The sequence below is a fragment of the Triturus cristatus genome, chromosome 2_2, assembly GCF_964204655.1.
Source record: "Triturus cristatus chromosome 2_2, aTriCri1.1, whole genome shotgun sequence".
NCBI lineage: Eukaryota > Metazoa > Chordata > Amphibia > Caudata > Salamandridae > Triturus > Triturus cristatus.
The window spans coordinates 802,416,957-802,435,742 of NC_140582.1; the positions used below are offsets into that span (position 1 = coordinate 802,416,957).

General features: G+C 42.3%; 1 protein-coding gene across 1 annotated transcript in view; it reads left to right on the top strand.

Moving 5' to 3' along the window:
- SCFD2 (sec1 family domain containing 2) overlaps positions 1-18,786 on the top strand; it is a 1,689,485-nt gene that overhangs the window by 56,165 nt on the left and 1,614,534 nt on the right. The window contains exon 2 of the mRNA XM_085642103.1: positions 5,437-5,605. Within this exon, the coding sequence (XP_085498229.1) occupies positions 5,437-5,605 (169 nt within the window). The remainder of the gene's footprint in view (positions 1-5,436; positions 5,606-18,786) is intronic.

Sequence of the window (18,786 nt, forward strand, 5' to 3'; positions counted from 1 at the left end):
CACATATAAAATGTCTCTTCGAGCCTTTGGCTCGCGAGACCTAATCACAAAATTTGGACAGGGGTTCCAGGATTGAATTTACGCCAGAAACAATGGGCCGTCCCGGTGGTGGTCGTGTCGATTTATGTACCTTAGGTAAGGTGTAGAAATAAGGTACAGTTGGCTGTTCATTACACAGAAATGTTGCCTCTTTTTGGCTAATCCAGTCATTCGTCAGAGCTTCCTCTAATAGAGAGGCAATTTGGGTCCTAAGTTCTTCTGTGGGATCCCTCTCTAGTATGGTGTAATTCCTCCTGTCATTCAGAAGGAGGAGACATTGGGCCTTATAGGTATCTAGGTCTTGGATAACTATCGCCCCGCCCTTATCAGCTGGTTTTATTACTATTGATTTCTCATCCTTAAGTTCTTGAAGGGCCTTATTTTCCACTGTGAATAAATTAAAGAAAGGTTTCCTCGTTCTTATTGAGTCCGATAGATCTAACTCTCTGAGCACTGCCTGTTCGAACACACCCACTTCTGGGGGTAACTGATTTAGGGTAGGGACAAATGTAGACTTCTTCCTAAACCCAGTGTCATCCCTATTGTCAGCAGCTTCTTTCCCTTCGAAAAAAACTCTCAAGCATATATTTTGAAAAAACCCAGCTAATTCACACTTGAGTTTTAAACTGTCAGGTTGATTAGTAGGTACGAATCCCAACCCTTTTGCTAGCACTCTCTCTTGTGTTGGTGTCAGGGTTATCTTGCTCAAATTCATAACTAAGCTTGGTCCCTGCTGGTGCCTGGTTCCCCTTCCCGGGCCATGCTGCGTGTTATCCTCTGGTTCAGATCGTCTCATTGCACTCTCTGTGTTCTGTCTCCCCCTGCCTCTCTCTAAAAAAGGCGGATATTCTTTTTGGAAGAATTGTGGAGGACCCAATGGAGGGTACATTGGAGGCCAGCCAAAGCCCATTTGTGGTCCATGTTGATATGGTCGCATATAACCTCTTGACCAACCTCTACCCCTATATCTGGGTCTGTAATCACTGTCACTACTCTCGCTACCTGAGCTGGAGTGATCAGTGGTCGGACGGGTTTTTTCTTCTTCTGTTGTAGATATGTTTATCCTCTTGGAAATTCCACAAAGAGTGACGCGGGGATATTACCCCGATTGAATAAGGTAAAAAATACCCGAGAAGGGGTATAGACCAAACCAAAGGGACCAACACCCTGATGAATGCCAGAGTGACCCGGTTGGGCACATAAAAAGCTGGCAGAAACATGTTGGTTTTAGCAGGGGGATTGTTGGGTCGTTACCTGCCCTGGATACCCCATCTTGTTTATTTTAATCCTGCCAGAGGTTGACAAGAATAAAGTTTGAGGGTCAACCCCGAGACAGTTTTAGATTTCTTTCTGCATTTCTTTTGGTCCCTTTCCCTTGGAGACTATTCGTTTCTTTTCTTTCAGAATTACACACTTGTGTATGTTCTGCTTGTTTTTTCCTTATACTCTACCCTCACCACTTTTCTTCATCATCTATTCTAAAAAATTGCGCTCCACCTAAGGTGTTGGTCTGCACCTAGGTGTATGATGCGGCCCAATGATGAAGCATGACACTTTCGAGTGTGTGAGGGCAGTATTATAATATCTATTGATTTTCCCACTTATAGCGTCCAATATGGTCTTATCTGCCTTTTTTAAAAAAAAAAAATTTTTTTATTGTGTCTCTGTTGTGTGAGATTAAGTCTATTTGAGGGAGTCAGAGACAGTCTTATCCCTCGTCTCTTCTGCATTGTGTTTTGAAGATTCTTCATTTTTGCTTCCCTAACTGCTGAATGTGTATTAACATTTTGTTGTGTTAGGAAAAAGTGACATCCTCTAGCTTTTCTTTTACACTTCATGTGCTCCAGCAGGATTGTCACGTAATTCTCTTTATTTTTCTCTCTCTGACTTCAAAATGAAAGGGGTTCTTAACCACCAGTCTCTGTGCTAAAAAACATAAGCAGTAGAAGACAACCTGACAGTTGTCCTCTTGTCAATGAAGGGCAATAAATGTGACTGTGATCTTTATTTATTGTTTGGATTTTGGTGACCCTCCAAAAATCAGTTTGCCGCAACCCACAGTTTGTGAAACACTGATCTAGATTGTCGTTATTAGTTAGGGAGATTTATGTTACCTTTCTAAATTATAAACCTAGTTAGTCTTGGTCCAGTGTAGTTTGGTGGTGTGTATTATGTTTAATGTAGATTGAGCCACGTGATAGGTCTGGATGGTGCGATATTGTGTATGTATAAGTAGAATTTTTGTGGGATGTGATGCGCATCAGAGACATGATGTCCCAAAGTCTGAAAGAATGTGTTGTATGGTTTAGTAGCTGTATGAAGGAAAGATGTGATTGAAGCATGATGCTAAAGCTTGGGTTGGGGTGGGGTGGTGTGGTGTGGGCTCATCGGTGTATGAAGGATATTTCTGCCTCTGGGATTGCAAGATCACCAATACTCCACAGTTTGCAAAACAACAGATTGCTTCTTATTGAGAAGCTGTCCACCTTCTTATTGCCAGCTGCAGTGGCAAATCACTAAGGATTTATCATTTTGTGAAAGGCCACCTTATAAAAAGTTTAGAAAATAATTTTACTAAAATCGTTGATGGTTCAAAAGAATCCAGGAATGTTATCGTACAACAGTGTGACCAGGCACACAAAGCAGATTCTATTTCTTTCTTGACCTGGGAATTTTCAAATTATAAACAGAAATACCATGTGTACCCACAAGCTCATCGCCTAGGAAATACACTATGGAAGTCACTTAAAATGGAGGAAAGGCATTTTCCTTGGCCAAACCTGGAGAAATGCATCTTGGAAGGTTCATGGGCTGTCAGCTGATTGGAAACCTGTGACAGAATGTTTACCACATTATAATTTGACCAACACTTTGATCTTCTGGACCGCAATGACAGGACGAAATGGAAATGCCAGAGGAAGCCTCCTTTTATCCTTGCTATGAATTCATCGAATGCAGCCTTGATCATATTGATGACTCGGAGCAAGAAAATTAGCACCTTTCAGCTCTAACCTTATTACCTACCCCTGAGGAAACTGCGTATCCCTAGAGAGATGAATGTGGTGTTTCTTGAAATGTATGTAAACCACCTACCTTTAAAAATGTTCTGCATAGCATTACATCTCGCTACTTTAAACCACTTGAAAAACTTCAAGTGTGTGGTAATCTAGCTCCATTTTCTACTCCAGATCTTTCACTCTGCCCCTAATATTTGTATGCAGACAAAAAATGCTGATGCCTGCCAATTATCTAGCATAAAATAGTTTCCATACCTCATATTATTTTCTTTCAAAAGATATAATTATGGGGGCGTGCAACCTAAATATTGGCATCAGTATATCGATGGGAAACAATGTAAAGGACAAAATATTAAAAATTAAATATTGACTGGTAAGTCAGTTTAGATTTTCTATACCTAACTCCACATATATGTACCTGGGTGATTTATAGATCTTCAAGGTACGTAGGTGAAGAGTTTGGAAAAGTAACTCTATACTTCCTAAATTCATTTACCTTCCAATATGTTGTCCCTTCAACATTCTGTCCTTGATATTGTTGTACCATGATATTCTGGGAGTTGATATTCAGCAGTACAAACGGTTATGGGGGAGGGTGGGGGTGAGTCACTCGCCAAGGAAGATGGCGGTGCTTCTTGAAGAGCCACAGTGACTTGCCACAGTAGCCATTGTATGGATATCCGCCACACAGTGGAATGGCCAGACTTTGCCTAGCAAGGAAGGGTCAGACCATTGGTGGCCGTGGGCACAGTGCATGGAGATGCAGTATTAAAGTCTGAAATGTGACCCAGAGCTGACATGCAAATGCGCCATGATCGCCTGGTGCACATTTGCAAATATAAGGTTGAGTGTACTTACCAGAGTGGTGAACCATAATGGTGAAGGAATGTGCTGAACTGAGCAAAAGGGGAGCAGAGGACACTGGTAAAACACCTGAGACTGACAGAGATTGTGACAAAAGATATAGGGCTGCAAAATTAAGTACTCCTCTGGTGGCCATCTTGGAACTGGTAAACCCACATAACAGAGCGTGGATGTGGGGCAAAGGCAGTTGTCCTTGCTCCCCTTTTTAGGTTTAAGCTTATCAGATGGTGCAGCGGTCTGGTTTGCTGATGACATCTCCGGGACATTCGGAAAGCTTCTCTGGGAATACATTTTGCCCATTGCTTACCATTGGTTTTGTGGTTTGTAACTCAAGTTCGTTTGCTTTCTATTTGCAGGCTTTATTTCTTTTATTCTGTCCAGCTTCAGTTCATTCCTTCCCATGCCCAAACCCTATCTACTTTATTCTTCTACCAGTGCTTGATTTCTGTAGACAGGCCTTTAAATATAGTTCTTATCTTGTCACATTTGCTGTGCATTCAAAGAAAGAGGTCAAATGGCAGGCTTTGTCTTCCATTTAGCTTGTGGTTTACTTTTCTTGCTCTGACTTCAAAGTGAGAGGATTTATGCCTGCTACTGGGGAAGTGCTTAAGGAGGCTGTACAATGTTATTTTTTTTCTAGCACACAACAGAATGAACTGGGCTGATATTTCAGAATATATCAGAATTAGAAAAGCACAAATGAAGCATATTTTTTGTGGTGGAAATAAATATTTTAATACAATCAATACACTTGGTGATGTCCTTTCCACACATTATTGTGTGTGCGCTGTATACTTTTATTTGTAAAATTGTATGTCTTTGCAAGCGTAATGGTCATTTCAATTGAAGATGTGTTGACTGTAATGCAGTGTGCTACTATATCATGCATATTCCACTCTACGCCACTCCGCACTACTCCACACTACGCCACTCCACACCACTCCACACTGTCACCCCTCTCTACTCTACCCCACTTCATGCCAATGTACTCTGCCTCGCACTACTCACCTTTACATATGCACCACTGCACTCTCTGCCAATGCACTCTATACCACAGTTTCTGGAATGGGATGTGGTTACTGTGACTTTTGTTACTTTCAGTTACTGATTTATTTTTGTGGGTTATCATCCTATTTGTATCAAGTGCTCTAGAATCTCCTTTGCTACAAGACTGAATTTTCATAATTTAACCTAATACCTTCAGTGGAAATAGTCTTTACGGTGTAAAAATGAGACTGAGTGAGAATAGTAAGCGTCATAAAGAGATTTTGCGTCAAATGCAGTAGATGAGAGTTGTAATTCATTGATACCTCTATGTTGAGTAGTGTGGAGAAATATTTGAACCAGCTTGACTGAGATTATGATGTATATGCCCCACACACACAGCTGGATTATCCTGTAAATGTATGGACTATGCTGTAATCAAGTTGACCTTGTAGGACTATAAATTGTACCCTGTTATAGAAGATTGAAGCCAATTTCAATTGTTTCTAATGTTTGTTTTGTTATTATTTAGGAGCTGTTGGTCATCATGGAGACAGTCTTGTGGAGAAAATTATTTCTACTCTTCCTAGGCTTCCAGGGCACACTATTGATGTAGCAGTTAACATGGTGGAACTCACAGCACTGCATATGGATGACACCTCTAAAAATGTAATAGCTCCAGGCTGCCTTGCACAACCTACGTAAGTTGATCTTTCATTATTACTGCACTTTCTACACATTAAACATATGAGGTCAGTCTCTCCTGTTAGTTCTTCATAATCAACTTGCATTCTCATCTGTAACATGCAAAGAAACCTCCAGGGTGTTTTGGTCATTTTGGGTAAATGTATTTATGTATCTAGAAGTTTTATAAAATGCCCATGCCTTGGGCAGTTTTCTTTAAGATTCTTTCATGTCATTATTGCTTATGAAGCTATTAGGGCATACAAAGTTCTGCAAAAGGACTAATCTATGGAATGTAAATTAACAGTGTTCCCTTTAGCTCTCTCCTTCTCTATTGTGTGTTTCCAGAATATTGAGATAGTTCAAAAGTACAAACTAAAGTAATGCAAGACTCTGAGCTATGGTTTTATTTGTCGTCTACACCTGCATAGTCTTCAAATTCTGATTAAGAAGATGTTGATTAGGTTTGAAAAAAAAGATTGTGAAATGAATATTAAACAGAAAATAAGTTCTCAAAGTATCACATGTTTGGGAGATGTATGAAATTCTTTTTTTTCTTTTTTTTTTAAATCTGTTTATTAGTTCCTGGGAGAAGTATGAAATTCTAAGCAATCTGATTCCTCTGACTCCTATATGCCCAGTTGTGCACTAAATGGGCTCATGGACTTGGGACATCATGTATTCTATACATTTTCTGTCAATCTTGATAGATAATATAATTAAAACAAACATCTAATGACAGTTGAATCTTTATTCACTGGTGATATAAAAGGACACTCTGACATGTAGTCTTCCGATGAATTTCTAAAAAAGTATAGTTTTGGGGAGTTCTGGGTTGGCGTGATCTTGGTTCTCCCAAACTATCTTGTTTTATCTTTCTTTAGTATTTGCTGAGTTTGGTGATTTTTATGAGCCATATGTATGACTTATCAGCATGCAAAGGCTGACATATTCCAGCAGAATATGCTATAATAATCATGTAAACAGACTCTCGCAATGTTGCTTTTAGGCTACAGTATGGTTGATTACAAATATTAAACTCTGAATGTCTGTAACCTTCTCTCGATGGCAAGTTTAATTTCAACTACGCACCTATTTGCTCATGTTGCCACATTTGCCATTAACGTAGTGCCACGGGAAGAGACCACACTTCATTTTGAGAGCATTAACAATTTGTAAAATGGAAATCCTTCTGTTTCCACTTGTCTTGTCTGCTGTTTACTTGACTCAGCACTAACATTCTGAATGGATGTAACTAAGGTGTCTTGCACCGCTTAACTTTAGAAACGCTTTCATTTTTTTAAGCCAACTTACAGCAAACGTGTAAAAATATGATAAAGTCTCTTCAACATTCAAAAATGAGTATTTCGTTAACATGCAGAACCATTTTTACTTAGTTATGTTATATAAATATATAGAGCGCAGCGGTTACCCGAAGGTGTCCTGGCGCTTAGCTTGAAGGGAATCAATCAAAGGATGAAAATAAAAATGGCAGAATTTAGACTAGTTATTAAAAAACATTGTTTTCAGTGCTTTCCTAAAAGACAGCAGGTCTGGAGAGGATCGTATTTCGAAGTTCATTCCATGCCTTGGCCATGCAGGTAACAAAGCTTCTGCCGCCCCAGTTTGCTCGTTTGAATTTAGGCACTACCACCGCCTTCGTTCCCAGGGAGCGAAGACTTCTATTAGGAGTGTACCATCTGAAACACTACCTGAGATTATGTGGTCCGCAATAATGAAGTGCCTTAAAGGTAGTACAAAGAGCTTTAAATGTAACACGTTGCCTGATTGGCAGCTAGTGGAGCTTCCTGATTTCATTTTGTACAGACTTCAATTTAGGTATGCCTGTTAGCAGCCTAGCTGCCATATTTTGCAATAATTGCAATTTATTCATATGTTGCTGCTACATGTTCATATATAGACGTTACTATTATCAAGTTTTGACAGTATGAGGGAGGTTATTACTATTTTTTGACCTGCGGTAGTAGATGTAATATCTTTAAGCATCATAAGAGTCAAAAACGTCGAAGTCGTCACAGCATTCACCTGATCTCCAAAGGTGAGTTTGCTATCAATTGCTACTCCTACGTTTTTTGCTTTCCTAACTGGAGTTGATAGAGTCCCTAATTCACATGGCTACCATCTAGGTGACCGAAAGTTGGCGTTATTTCCCAAAATTATCACTTAGTTTTTACCCAAATTCAACTTTAAACAGTTTTTGCTCATCCGAATTTTTACTGACTTCATACAATCATGGAATTTGCCTCCTGTCTCTGCTTCCTGGTTTGGCAGCAGTGACACCACTTTTTGGGTGTCATCTGCATAAGATGTTAGGTGAAATCCAAATGTTCTGATCAATTGCACTAAGGATGGCACATACACATTAGCGTAGGGCTAAGCGATGACCACTCAGGAACCCTGCAAGGAAGAGCAAAAGGTTTTGAGACAAAGGTGAGTAAGGCCACAGCTTGCTTCCTTTCCGTGAGGAAGGAGCACAGTAGTTTACAGGCCGTGCCCTGAATGCCACACGCATCCACGTGGCCTATCAGCAGTTTGTGTTGGAACATGTCTGAGGCCGCCGAAAGATCTAGCATTATCAATGCTTCTTAGCTCCCAACATCCAAAGGCTCTCTTATTTCTTCAACAGACTTGATAAGGGCTGATTCTGTACTATGCCCTCCTCTGAAGCCATATTGCGTAGGATCTAATAGGTGTTTATCCTGTATGAATCTAGTTAGCTGCGAAGTCATAGCACTTTCTACCAGTTTTGTTTTATCAAAAAATTGTTTGGATCCTTTGAGTCAAGGTTTTGTTTTATCAAAAAGAGGAGCATAGATGTCTCCTTCCATGCTTTGGGAAAGAGCCTTGATTTGAACATAGCATTGAACAGTGAAGTAAGTATTTCAACTATTGGTTCAGGGACCATTTTAATCACTGCTACTGGACAAGGATCAAGGGGAGAGCCGGATTTTAACAAATTGGATTAGGTCTGAGGTTTGTTTTTGTGAGAGCGGGGTGAAGTCTGTGAAAGAAGTCAAGGACGCCGATGGGCCAGAGATAGAATATGTGCTCTTTTTATCAGAGATCGATGAGACCTCGCATGTCACCACCAAAGAGCAATTGAAGGTGTGAAAACTTGGTTTGACTGCTAGTAATCTTTGGAGTACAAGGAGAGGCTAGTCTGAATACTATTTTTAAAAGTTCATTGATAAAGTGTTTTGCAGCAGTTATTTGATTATCAAAAAAACTGTTTTCGTTTTTTATTAACAGTGCCTTGTATGAGGAGGGGTTTTTGTTTAGATTTCTCTCTTTCTGAGCTAGTCTAGCTCTTTCTCCAACTGCGCTCTTGGTACTTGCAAATGAGTTTATGCTCCCAAAGCTCCTCCAAATAACAAGGTGCGGTCGGATAGGAGCGTTTAGGTTTGGATATTTTTTCAGGTGCTAAAATCCTGCACGCTAAGTAGATCCACTCAGTATACCATGCTGTGGCTGCCTCTATATCCTTAGGCAGTGGTGACACGGAGGTCGAGAGCTGTTCCTCTAATAGGGCCCATTGATTTTATTCCATGCCAGAGTGATAAGTGGGCTATTGGGAGTAGAGCGATCTTGATACTGATAGGGAGATACTAATTCAAATAGGATCGCTGAGTGATCCGACTATGTGAGTGGTAATAAACCTGTATAAGCTAAATGCGGATGATTTTAAAAGATGCCGTCTAATGTATGGCCTGCTTCGTGGGTAGGATCTTGCACTAATTGTACAAGGCCGGTGCTAATCATAATGTCGAGGATGCCAGCTGGATCTGAATCCACAGTGGATTCTAGGTGGAAGTTAAAATTGCCAAGCATGGTGACATTATTTGTACAAAGACCATCTTCTAATAGACTACCTAGGTTCGCCACAAAAGCGTTTTTCGGACCTGGAGGTCTGTAGAGTATGATTCCTTTAAAGGAGTAGTGCTTAGAATATTGGAAACAAAAGGACAGAGCTACGCGGGTAGTAGCAGTAACCGTTGCGAACGTAGCCGACAGCGAGTTGTGATAAATAACTGCTAGGCCCCCACCCCTCCTAAGAGCCCTATTGAGGGTATGAGAGATGAACCCTGTAGGTGTATCCTTGACCACATCGAGCCCGCAGTCTTATCCGTCCAAGATTCTATAACAAATGCAATCTTTATATTATGACTTTCTATTAGTTTGGCACACTCTGTAGTATGTTTCACTAGGGGTCTAGTGTTTAAAAGAGTGAAGCACAATGGTTTGTTGCTTTGTTTGGAGTGATTAGCAGGATTGGCGAGTGCATTAAGGTTAATTCCTGTGAACAGGATCTTAGGTAAGCAAGCACTTGTGGCAGGTTATTTGGGTCTGATTCGGTGATGTGTAAAAGTTTAAGCATATGCAGGCTAAGCTCTTACCTCTGGTGTTTAAGGCATGTTTTAGTATATCTGATTATATCACTGCATTGGAAAAATATTTTTTATTTATTTTAAATGATAGTTCTCAAACATGAATTTAGAAACATTTATGCTTCTACCGACCCTGACAACCATGTCAATAGTGAACTAAGAGGCAAGTCACATTTTATGTTATGTTACAGAGTACTTATAGAGCGCATATCCACCATAAGGTCTCTTGGCGCTAGAGCTATAGAAGTAAGATCCCAGTGCACTCTGACAGATCAATCAATAGTAGGGCTCCAGGTTTTATAGTATTAATTATTTTTGACATTTCAGTCTGTATTTATCCATATTTTTTTTTTGCTAATGTTATCCTCATTTATCGATATTTATTTTGGATTTTGTGAATAAATGTAGTTGAAACTAGTATATTTCCATATTTAAATAACCAGTAAATGTGCATTTATGCTTGAATGCATGATCGGAACACTCATAGATGATAAATCAGTGCACAGTGCACTTATATGAAAATATGATAATTTTAGTATCAAGATTGTGCATATCTACTGCTGCTTAAGCCTCTTTACTAAAATTCCATTCTTTTTTTAACCTACTCACACAGATATTGACCGGGCAATCGTGATTGATGGAATTTAGAATCTCTCAAAAAATAATCCAATTTCCGTTTCTAATCACATTTAAAAATAAATACAGTTCGGAAAATAAATGGTTTTCTGTCAGTATTTATCTGTAAAAATCAGTAACAAGCATTTACAATGCAATGGTCTCGGCATTGTTAAAGTTAGAGCTGTTGGCATTGCTCATTACATTATTCTTTTTGATGTTTTTGTTATTAAAACAATTAAAGAAACTGCATTGTTATTTACAATGTCAATAGCTTAATCACTCTGCAATGCGAGACCTATTGCATTTGCACCCACAAACAGAGCCACACACACAAAGCCACCGAGCCACCCACACATACAGAGCCACTCACATAGAGCAACCCACACACAAATAGAGCCACCCACAGAGCCACCTACACACACACAGAGTTACCCACACACAGACAGAGCCACCACACACAGAGCCTCCCACACACACACAGAGCCTCCCACACATACACACACACACACACACAGAGCCTCCCCACACACGCACAGCCACACACAAAGGACACCAGGAAGTAAAAGTGATACACAAAGCGATTGTGCTCAAGCAATACTGTATGATTGTCACCCGCACAATCAAAATCCAGTATTCCTGAGGGTAGCAGACCCGTCGCAATCACGAGTAACTACAAGCGTAAGTGTATAGTGTCATAAGTATTATGGTCTATGCTTCAGGAAGTCACTGGAAAGCAGTTAAGTGTATAACCTAAACCTTACAACAAACACAAGTTCGTGGATAGGTCAGCAGCGAGAACAGCGAATACTGCGATTGGTTGAATAATGTGCGATACAGATGTAGTGAGGCTAGGCGCTGTCTAATGCCATGTGTCCCACCTGGGGAGGGTGACAGGGGAGTTTGATGTGACCATTAGCGTACACTACGTAGCTTTGAGACACCAAGAGGGGAGTGACATTAGATAATATTAAACGCTCTCAAGAGGCGCTAGGAGTTCACGCGTGTTATATCAGACTCTTAGAGGAGGTTCACCGGTGTTCTGGGCAACGATAGCGCCACTTTTATATAAAATGAAGTGTTTGTTAGGGGGCAATACAAATGCCAATGCAGGTGTTCAGAAATAATGGCTGACGCCCGAAGGACCAATACTATAACAAGCAAAGGAAGATGGGGAGAAACTAGAGGGCAAGTTAAACCCCCAAGGCACACATCTTGGATTCAGGCCTCTATACTACCCACATCTCACCTCCATAAATCGTACTATACCACTGTGTTCGGTACATGTAACACCCCCTCTCTCCCACACACAAAGTTGGTGGCAGACGCTCATAAGAACTCACATTGCCGATGCAGTCACAGGTTGGGCGGCGGTGCCTTGGGCTTGGACTTGCCGAAAATGCGGGTCATAGCTCCTCTGCTCTCGCAATACTTGGGCTACGGGGACAATGGACGCAGTGCCGCCGCTAATGCTACTCCAGAACCGCACGCACGATCACAACGCCTCCCAGGGACGATCAGCTGCACTGACAGCCCATCGTGACGTCCAAACAGGGTTTGGAATCTTCCAGGAAGTGGGGCGAAAACAGCGGCCTGCAGGACTGTGGGAAACGGAGTGGCCATCTTGAAACATTAGCCGGCTGAAGGACATTATTCAATTATCTTTGAACAGTTGTTTTTAATAAACTGTAATTTATAGTAATAACGTTAGCGAATATACAAAAGCAACACCAGAATTTTAAATTTTATCAAGTAAGTAATAACACTGACACGATTTAAATCAACATTAATAAACATGACAAATCCCTCCGGTTTCTTGTCAATTTTACACAACTGTTTTACGGTGGAATCGAGGAGTCCCTACTCTGAAAATCTATCTTCATATTTCCATTGGGTACGTGTAGGTAAAACCAGGAATACCGTAACGTAATCATGGGAGAGCCTGGCAGGCAGGATTTACGATTTTATGACGTCTAGATTTACACTAGAGCTACAATTGAAGTCGATGTCGTCCACAAATAGAAATCGAAGAAAAAAACACATAGGTCCTTTTTCCCGGCCACAAGGTGCAGTAACGGTTTCTCGATATTGGACGCGTTTGTTACCATCGAAAGTATTCAATGCTGTGACTTGCTTTTTTGTTACCATTTTAGAACCGGCTCAAAGTAAAGATGGCCACCACGCTTGTCCTCGCTCTGAACACTTTTCTTTTAAAGGGATCCCCGGCTAAGTTGAGAGCAGGCATTATCGTGTGCAAAAGCACTTTTGAAAGAAAAAAAAGCTTGTATGTGAGGTCGATCGAAACTCAGGGAGTGGAAGGAAGCAGCTACCTCGAAGTTGTGACTAATGTCTTTAACTTTGTGCAACTGACTGACGCAAACACACGTGCCGTTCCTTTCATGTTATTTGTTAACGCCCCGTGAGTATGTTTTGTCAACTGCTGGGGCACGCTTACCAGGCAGGACTGACACCTTTCCCAGAAACAAATACCGATCATTTGTACACGGTTTAAGAAAGGCCGGGATATGTAGTAAAAAAAAAAATACCTTTTTACAAACCGTTTGCATTCATTTTAATGTGTATTTCTGCCTTTATTGATTTAATTAGTGAACTTAACCCCGAGCCACAGCAAATCATTTACCGTTTACTGCGCTTGAAAAACAAATCGTGCCCCACAGACAGCGGCATGGCTGACACCGACCCCAGGACCCCGCAGGAGCTCGCCGACTTGGTAACCATGTTTCTCCGAGGTCAAGCAGAAATGCCTCGGAGAAACGCAGTGGGATTTTCGGATTGGGGCGTGTTTTTCTTTCTCTCCTCTTCCCATTGGCTGGAATGTTTACATTCCAGAGGACAGAAAGAAAGTAAAAAACACGCCCCCGAATCCGAAAAAGACGGGCCTTGTTTGGAGAGACAAAGCTCTTCTCCAATGGCTGACCGGCATTTAAGAGGCCAGCCAATGGAGAAGAGGGAAGAAGCGGGGCGGGTTCAAGTCCCACTTCTGAAATCATTAAATCTCGCGAGCGAGACTGCGCAAGCGCAGCCTTCGCTAGCCGAGACCTAAAAATGGAAAACAGGGAGCCTTAATCATAAGCCACCCTGAAGAGCTAAGTCTTCAAGAGTTTCCTAAATTTCGAAAAACAAGGAGACCCGATATCGGAAGGTAGAGTATTCCAGATACCAGGAGCAAGTGCTGAGAAACCGGAGCCACCCAACGTCGTCTTCTTAAAGGAAGGAAAAGACAGAAGATTCAAATGGAAAAATCTTAGATACAGACGAGGTACATATTTGTGGAAGTGGGTTGAAATAAAGGCTGGGCTGCAACCCTGAAAGGATTTAAAAACCATGCAGCAGGCTTTGAAGACTGAGCGTTGCTCAATTGGTATCCAGTGCAACTCCCACTGCAGGGGCGTAATGTGACACCTGAGCGGTAATTGATACAAGAGCCTTGCAGCTTGATTTTGCACTAATTGAAGCCTGCCAACTAGGTCCTTAGGAAGGCCCAATTAGAGTGAATTAGCATAGTCAACTCAAGAGATGACCAATGCGATGATGACTTTTTGGAGTTGTAAACAGCAGGCAGAGACTCTAGCTCCTACCTGGGAGTTCATTGTCAATTTGGAGTCCGTCACAACTCCTAGACTTTTGACTGAATCTTTGAGCGTGAGAGGAGTGTCCATTGAGTCAGGCCAGAAATCAGCATTCCACTGGTTGGGTTGTTTACCAATGATAACAATTTCAGTCGTGTCTGAATTCAATTTAAATGTGTTATTATTCATCCAATCTTGAATGAACACCATTTTATCCTGGAAAGAAGATTTCGATTCCGGTACATTTTCAGTGGTAAAGATCGGTTGCATATCATCTGCATAATTATACACTGACATGTATTTCATTCAAAGCACACACTTAAAGGGCGGATGTATAAATTAAACAGGTAGGGTGAAAGGGACTAGCCCTGAAGAGCTACACAGTCATGTGCACCCTCTGGGTGGCCAGGGTTGCTAATATAAATGGACAACATCATAGTTTATCTAATCAAACACAAGAGAAGCAAAAGGAGGCAAAGTAAAAAAAATTAGCAATTTTCTAGGCTCACACGGTCAAGTGGGGAAGCCAAATTGATCACAGGTTTCGTTGTTTCGCATTGTGCAGTCCAGCCACTACATGTACATGCTCTGCTTACCCTACACCCACCTTACAAACCCCATATCACCCAAACGCCACCCTGCTGGCATCAATGTGGCCTTCTGCAGGGTCGTATTGGGATAAAAATTAGGCCCGGGCATAAAAAAAGAAAAGAAAAGTGGCCCACATTCCCGGATTGTGCCGTTTCATTAAACACCAGTTGATTAGTCTCATTTGGCACATGTTTATAGAAATGATTGGTAGTTTTACCATTTTATAGCTTATAGAGCCAGTAGCGTGGGTAAAAACATTGAGTTTTAGCCAGGCGGGTAAGGTGAAATATAATGGTCCAAGGGCCACAACACCTGCTCTGGGTATTTTAATATCATGGCCTGTACAAAAATGACAATAATCACCAGAATTCGGTATTTTTCCCCTAATCAGTATTATTTTAAAGAGTAAACGTAAGGCAAATGCACTTTATATTGATTTCCAAAGCTGTCTTAAGGACCCGTGACTGATCATCAAATTAACAAAGGCAGAAAAGCCATGTTAAAAAAGAATAAGGTTTTTATTCTATATAAAGATCTGTCTTTAATTATCATTCTCTGGCGTTAGCAACATTTGAAAATGTGAACAATGGCCGGTCATTTAATTTTTTTTTTTTTTTTTGTAGTTTTATATAGTGTGAACTGGTCCCAAGGGCATTGGATCTAGTTCAATGATCACCAGCTGCGTTGGAGGAGATGAAATTCGTTTTTATTTTTCAGCCTCGGGAAAAGAAGTGCCCAGAATCACAGGAAGGTAACCTCACAGCTAGGCCTATGCAGCTCCCCCCACACACACACACACACACACACACACACCACCTTACAATCAGTGCAGAAAGACACTGGGGCTGAGATGACAACACCTGGCCCCCAGCAAAGCTCCTGAATACTCTTTCCCTCCCCGTCTATCAGGGCCTGAATGTGCTGTGATGGCCCAGTGGGGAAGGGGCCAGTGGAAAGACATTGATTTTGGGCTGGGTTGAACTCGAGGGGATGAGGTAAAAATGACCCCACAGCCAGAGGAACAACTGGCCTCCAGGGAGCCCGCTGGCTGCTTCACACTCACCTCCTCCCAAGCTCACTATGGCCTTGGGGCTATGGCCTGGCAGAGGTGGGAGGAAGCAAAGAACAAAGCGTCAGAGCCGGCCTCGAAGGTGGGGGGCAATGGGGGCTGAGGTGAAGATGGATCTTCGGCCGTTATCACCTGACACTGAACCCCCTGCAAGGCTGCTTTACTCTTTCCGCCTCGCCTCTGTTTGACAGCCTAGTAGGGGAGAAGGAGAACTGCTTTTGGGCGTGTGCGCAGCCCCCTAGGGGCTAGGAGGAAGTCTGTGACGGCAGGTCTAGTGTCGCAAGTCCCTGCCCTGAAAGCCTGCCTTACAATAGAGCGGCCTCTGGCTTGGAGGGCTGCCAAAGATTGCAAGGCTCTGTGGGCCAGGCGACACAGGACTTAAAAAACAGACAGCCCACAGATGACACTAAGGCGCCGGCCCATCGGCCAATGCCCAACTACCTGCCTCCCCAATCCCACCCTGGCCCTCTGTCACACCATAGGTCACACCATAGACTATACTTTGTGGCCCCTGGGAAAATGTTTGTGAGTACCCATGAGTTAGGGAAAGGCTCATTGTTTGCATTAGACTGCTGAGAGAGAGGCCTAGATGGAAAAACTTGTCAGGAAACATGGAGAATTCCTCATGTACCAGGAGGGAGAGATGTCCAAGGTTGAGAAACACAGTCTCCGTGCTATGAGATGTGAAACTTAAGCCATGTTGCAGATGGACTCGAGAAATTATTTGACTTGCTCCTGGTGGTGTGAAAAGAGATTAGACGCTTCTGAATCTCTTGTTACTTTTAAATTGGTGTTCTTCTAGTTCGAGTCAGAGCAGATTCCCTTTAGACTTTGAGAGGAATAGAGCTCTTTGCTTGCTTTATTCTTGCAAGTGTAAAGCTTTATGCTGAAAACGTGTTTTCTTTTTTCCTTGGTCGGTAACCCTACAAATGACTTATGTTTAGAACATATCATTAATATGTTTCATTATTGTTGTCGCTATCACAATTCTGTATCTCATTCTATTGCGACTAAATCTATTGAGATATTTCAGCCTATCTGCTGTATTGCTGTACTTATTGAACTTTTGTTTTTCATATATACTGGATTGATTGATAATCCAAAATAAAACCCTTTATATATATATATATATATATATATATATATATTTGGCAACTCTTGGTCCTTATTGCGGAGTCACATTGGCTCCACAAATCAGAAATGTTTTCTTGATGTCCACTCCTTTTCAATGCTTCACATCAACTGATAAAGGCCCATATGACCAATGGGGTTGAATCTTTGATGATCTGAAGAGATTATGTTGCAAAGCCCATCGCTATTTCAGAGACTTCCTGCAACTTCACTGCATTCTCTTTATTAGCCCTGCAGAGTTGTTTATGCCATGGTTTATGTCTTGATGTGTGTTGGTGGCTTTCTTACAGTTTTTTTCAATTTCTGTCTTTATCTTCGTCTCTAAACAATGCATCCTTTTTATCTTTTGTGGACTTACGACATGGTGGTGGGTAGGTTCAGCAGTCTCTAGTCTAGGGTGATATATATCCTTTGGACTCTCTGCATGTTCCAGTAGTGTTATTCTACTTCTCTTAGCTGTAGTACAAGAACCCATCTAGTTTCCTTCTCTGTCCAATAGCTGTTAAGGTTTCTCACCATCAAAAACCGGGATGAGCAGCCTATGTTTGAATCTGAGCAAATCACTCAAAGGACTCTACGTGTTTAATCAGAACCTTTTGGTCCTATCGCCGCCTCACTACTGCAACAGGAACGACGCATTACCTGTGGGTTCTGCATTATTCAGAGCTGTAAATCCAGAGTCTTCCTCCCTAGGACCTACTTAATGGAGGCCACAGCGCAGCTACGCCCCGGCTCGCCAAAGGCAACCTGGACCGTGCCCAGTGCCAGGAACCCTGGTTCCCTGACCCTGCACAGCTACTCTGCCAAGGAACTCTGAGCACTGGATCCCTGGCACATCGACAACTACCACTGCAGCCGTCCATCTCCTCGTAGCACCAATGGACCATTCTCCTGCCGACACTGCTGCTTCACCCGCTACACCAACACAACCAACAACACCTGAGACACCGCAAGCATGACTGCGCCCACCATTTATTTATTTAGGCATTTGTTAAGCGCACTATCACCATTGCAGGCATCCTGGCGCTGACTGGATCAGAGAGAGGCGTGAAAGTGAGAAACAGGAGCGGGAGTTATCAGACAGATGTTTTGGGGAATAACCAGGTTTTGATCCTTCTCCTGAATGGGAGAAGTTCAGAGATGTGCCTAATATCAGCTGGGAGCGTATTCCAGAGCTTGGCAGCTGTTACCTCAAAGGATCTGCCTCCAGATCTGACTCTCTTGAATATGGGAACGACTGCCAGCTTGGCCTCCCGAGGAGCGAAGCTGCCTGGCTGGAGTGTACCAAGCAAATTTTGATTGTAGGGAGGCAGGGCCAATTCCATGGAGCGCCCTAAATGCTATACAATGGGCTTTGAATTGTATTCTCTGCCTCACCGGCAACCAGTGAAGTTTGTTCAGAGAGGATGACCCGTGTGCTCCTCTAGGAAGCCCCAAGGACAGCTTAGCAGCTGCTAATTGGACCCTTTGGAGCCTGTCCAGCAAGAATCCAGGGGATCCCAGCAGAAGGGCATTGCAGTAGTCCAATCTGCTGAGGATGGTGCATCTTACCACTTGGACGCGAGCATGTGGAGGAAGGAGAGGAAGGACCTTCCTAAGGGAACGGAGGATGGCAAAACAGCAAGCAGTAATCTTATGGATATGCGTCTCCAAACTGAGCCTATGGTCCAGTAAGACCCCTAGGTTACGGACTGATTCCACCGGCCGGACTGTAGTCCCAGTTTCAGGGGGCCAGAAGTTATCAGGAAAAGGCCCGGGAATCTTACTTCCAGCGCTAAAGAGCACCTCCGTTTTCC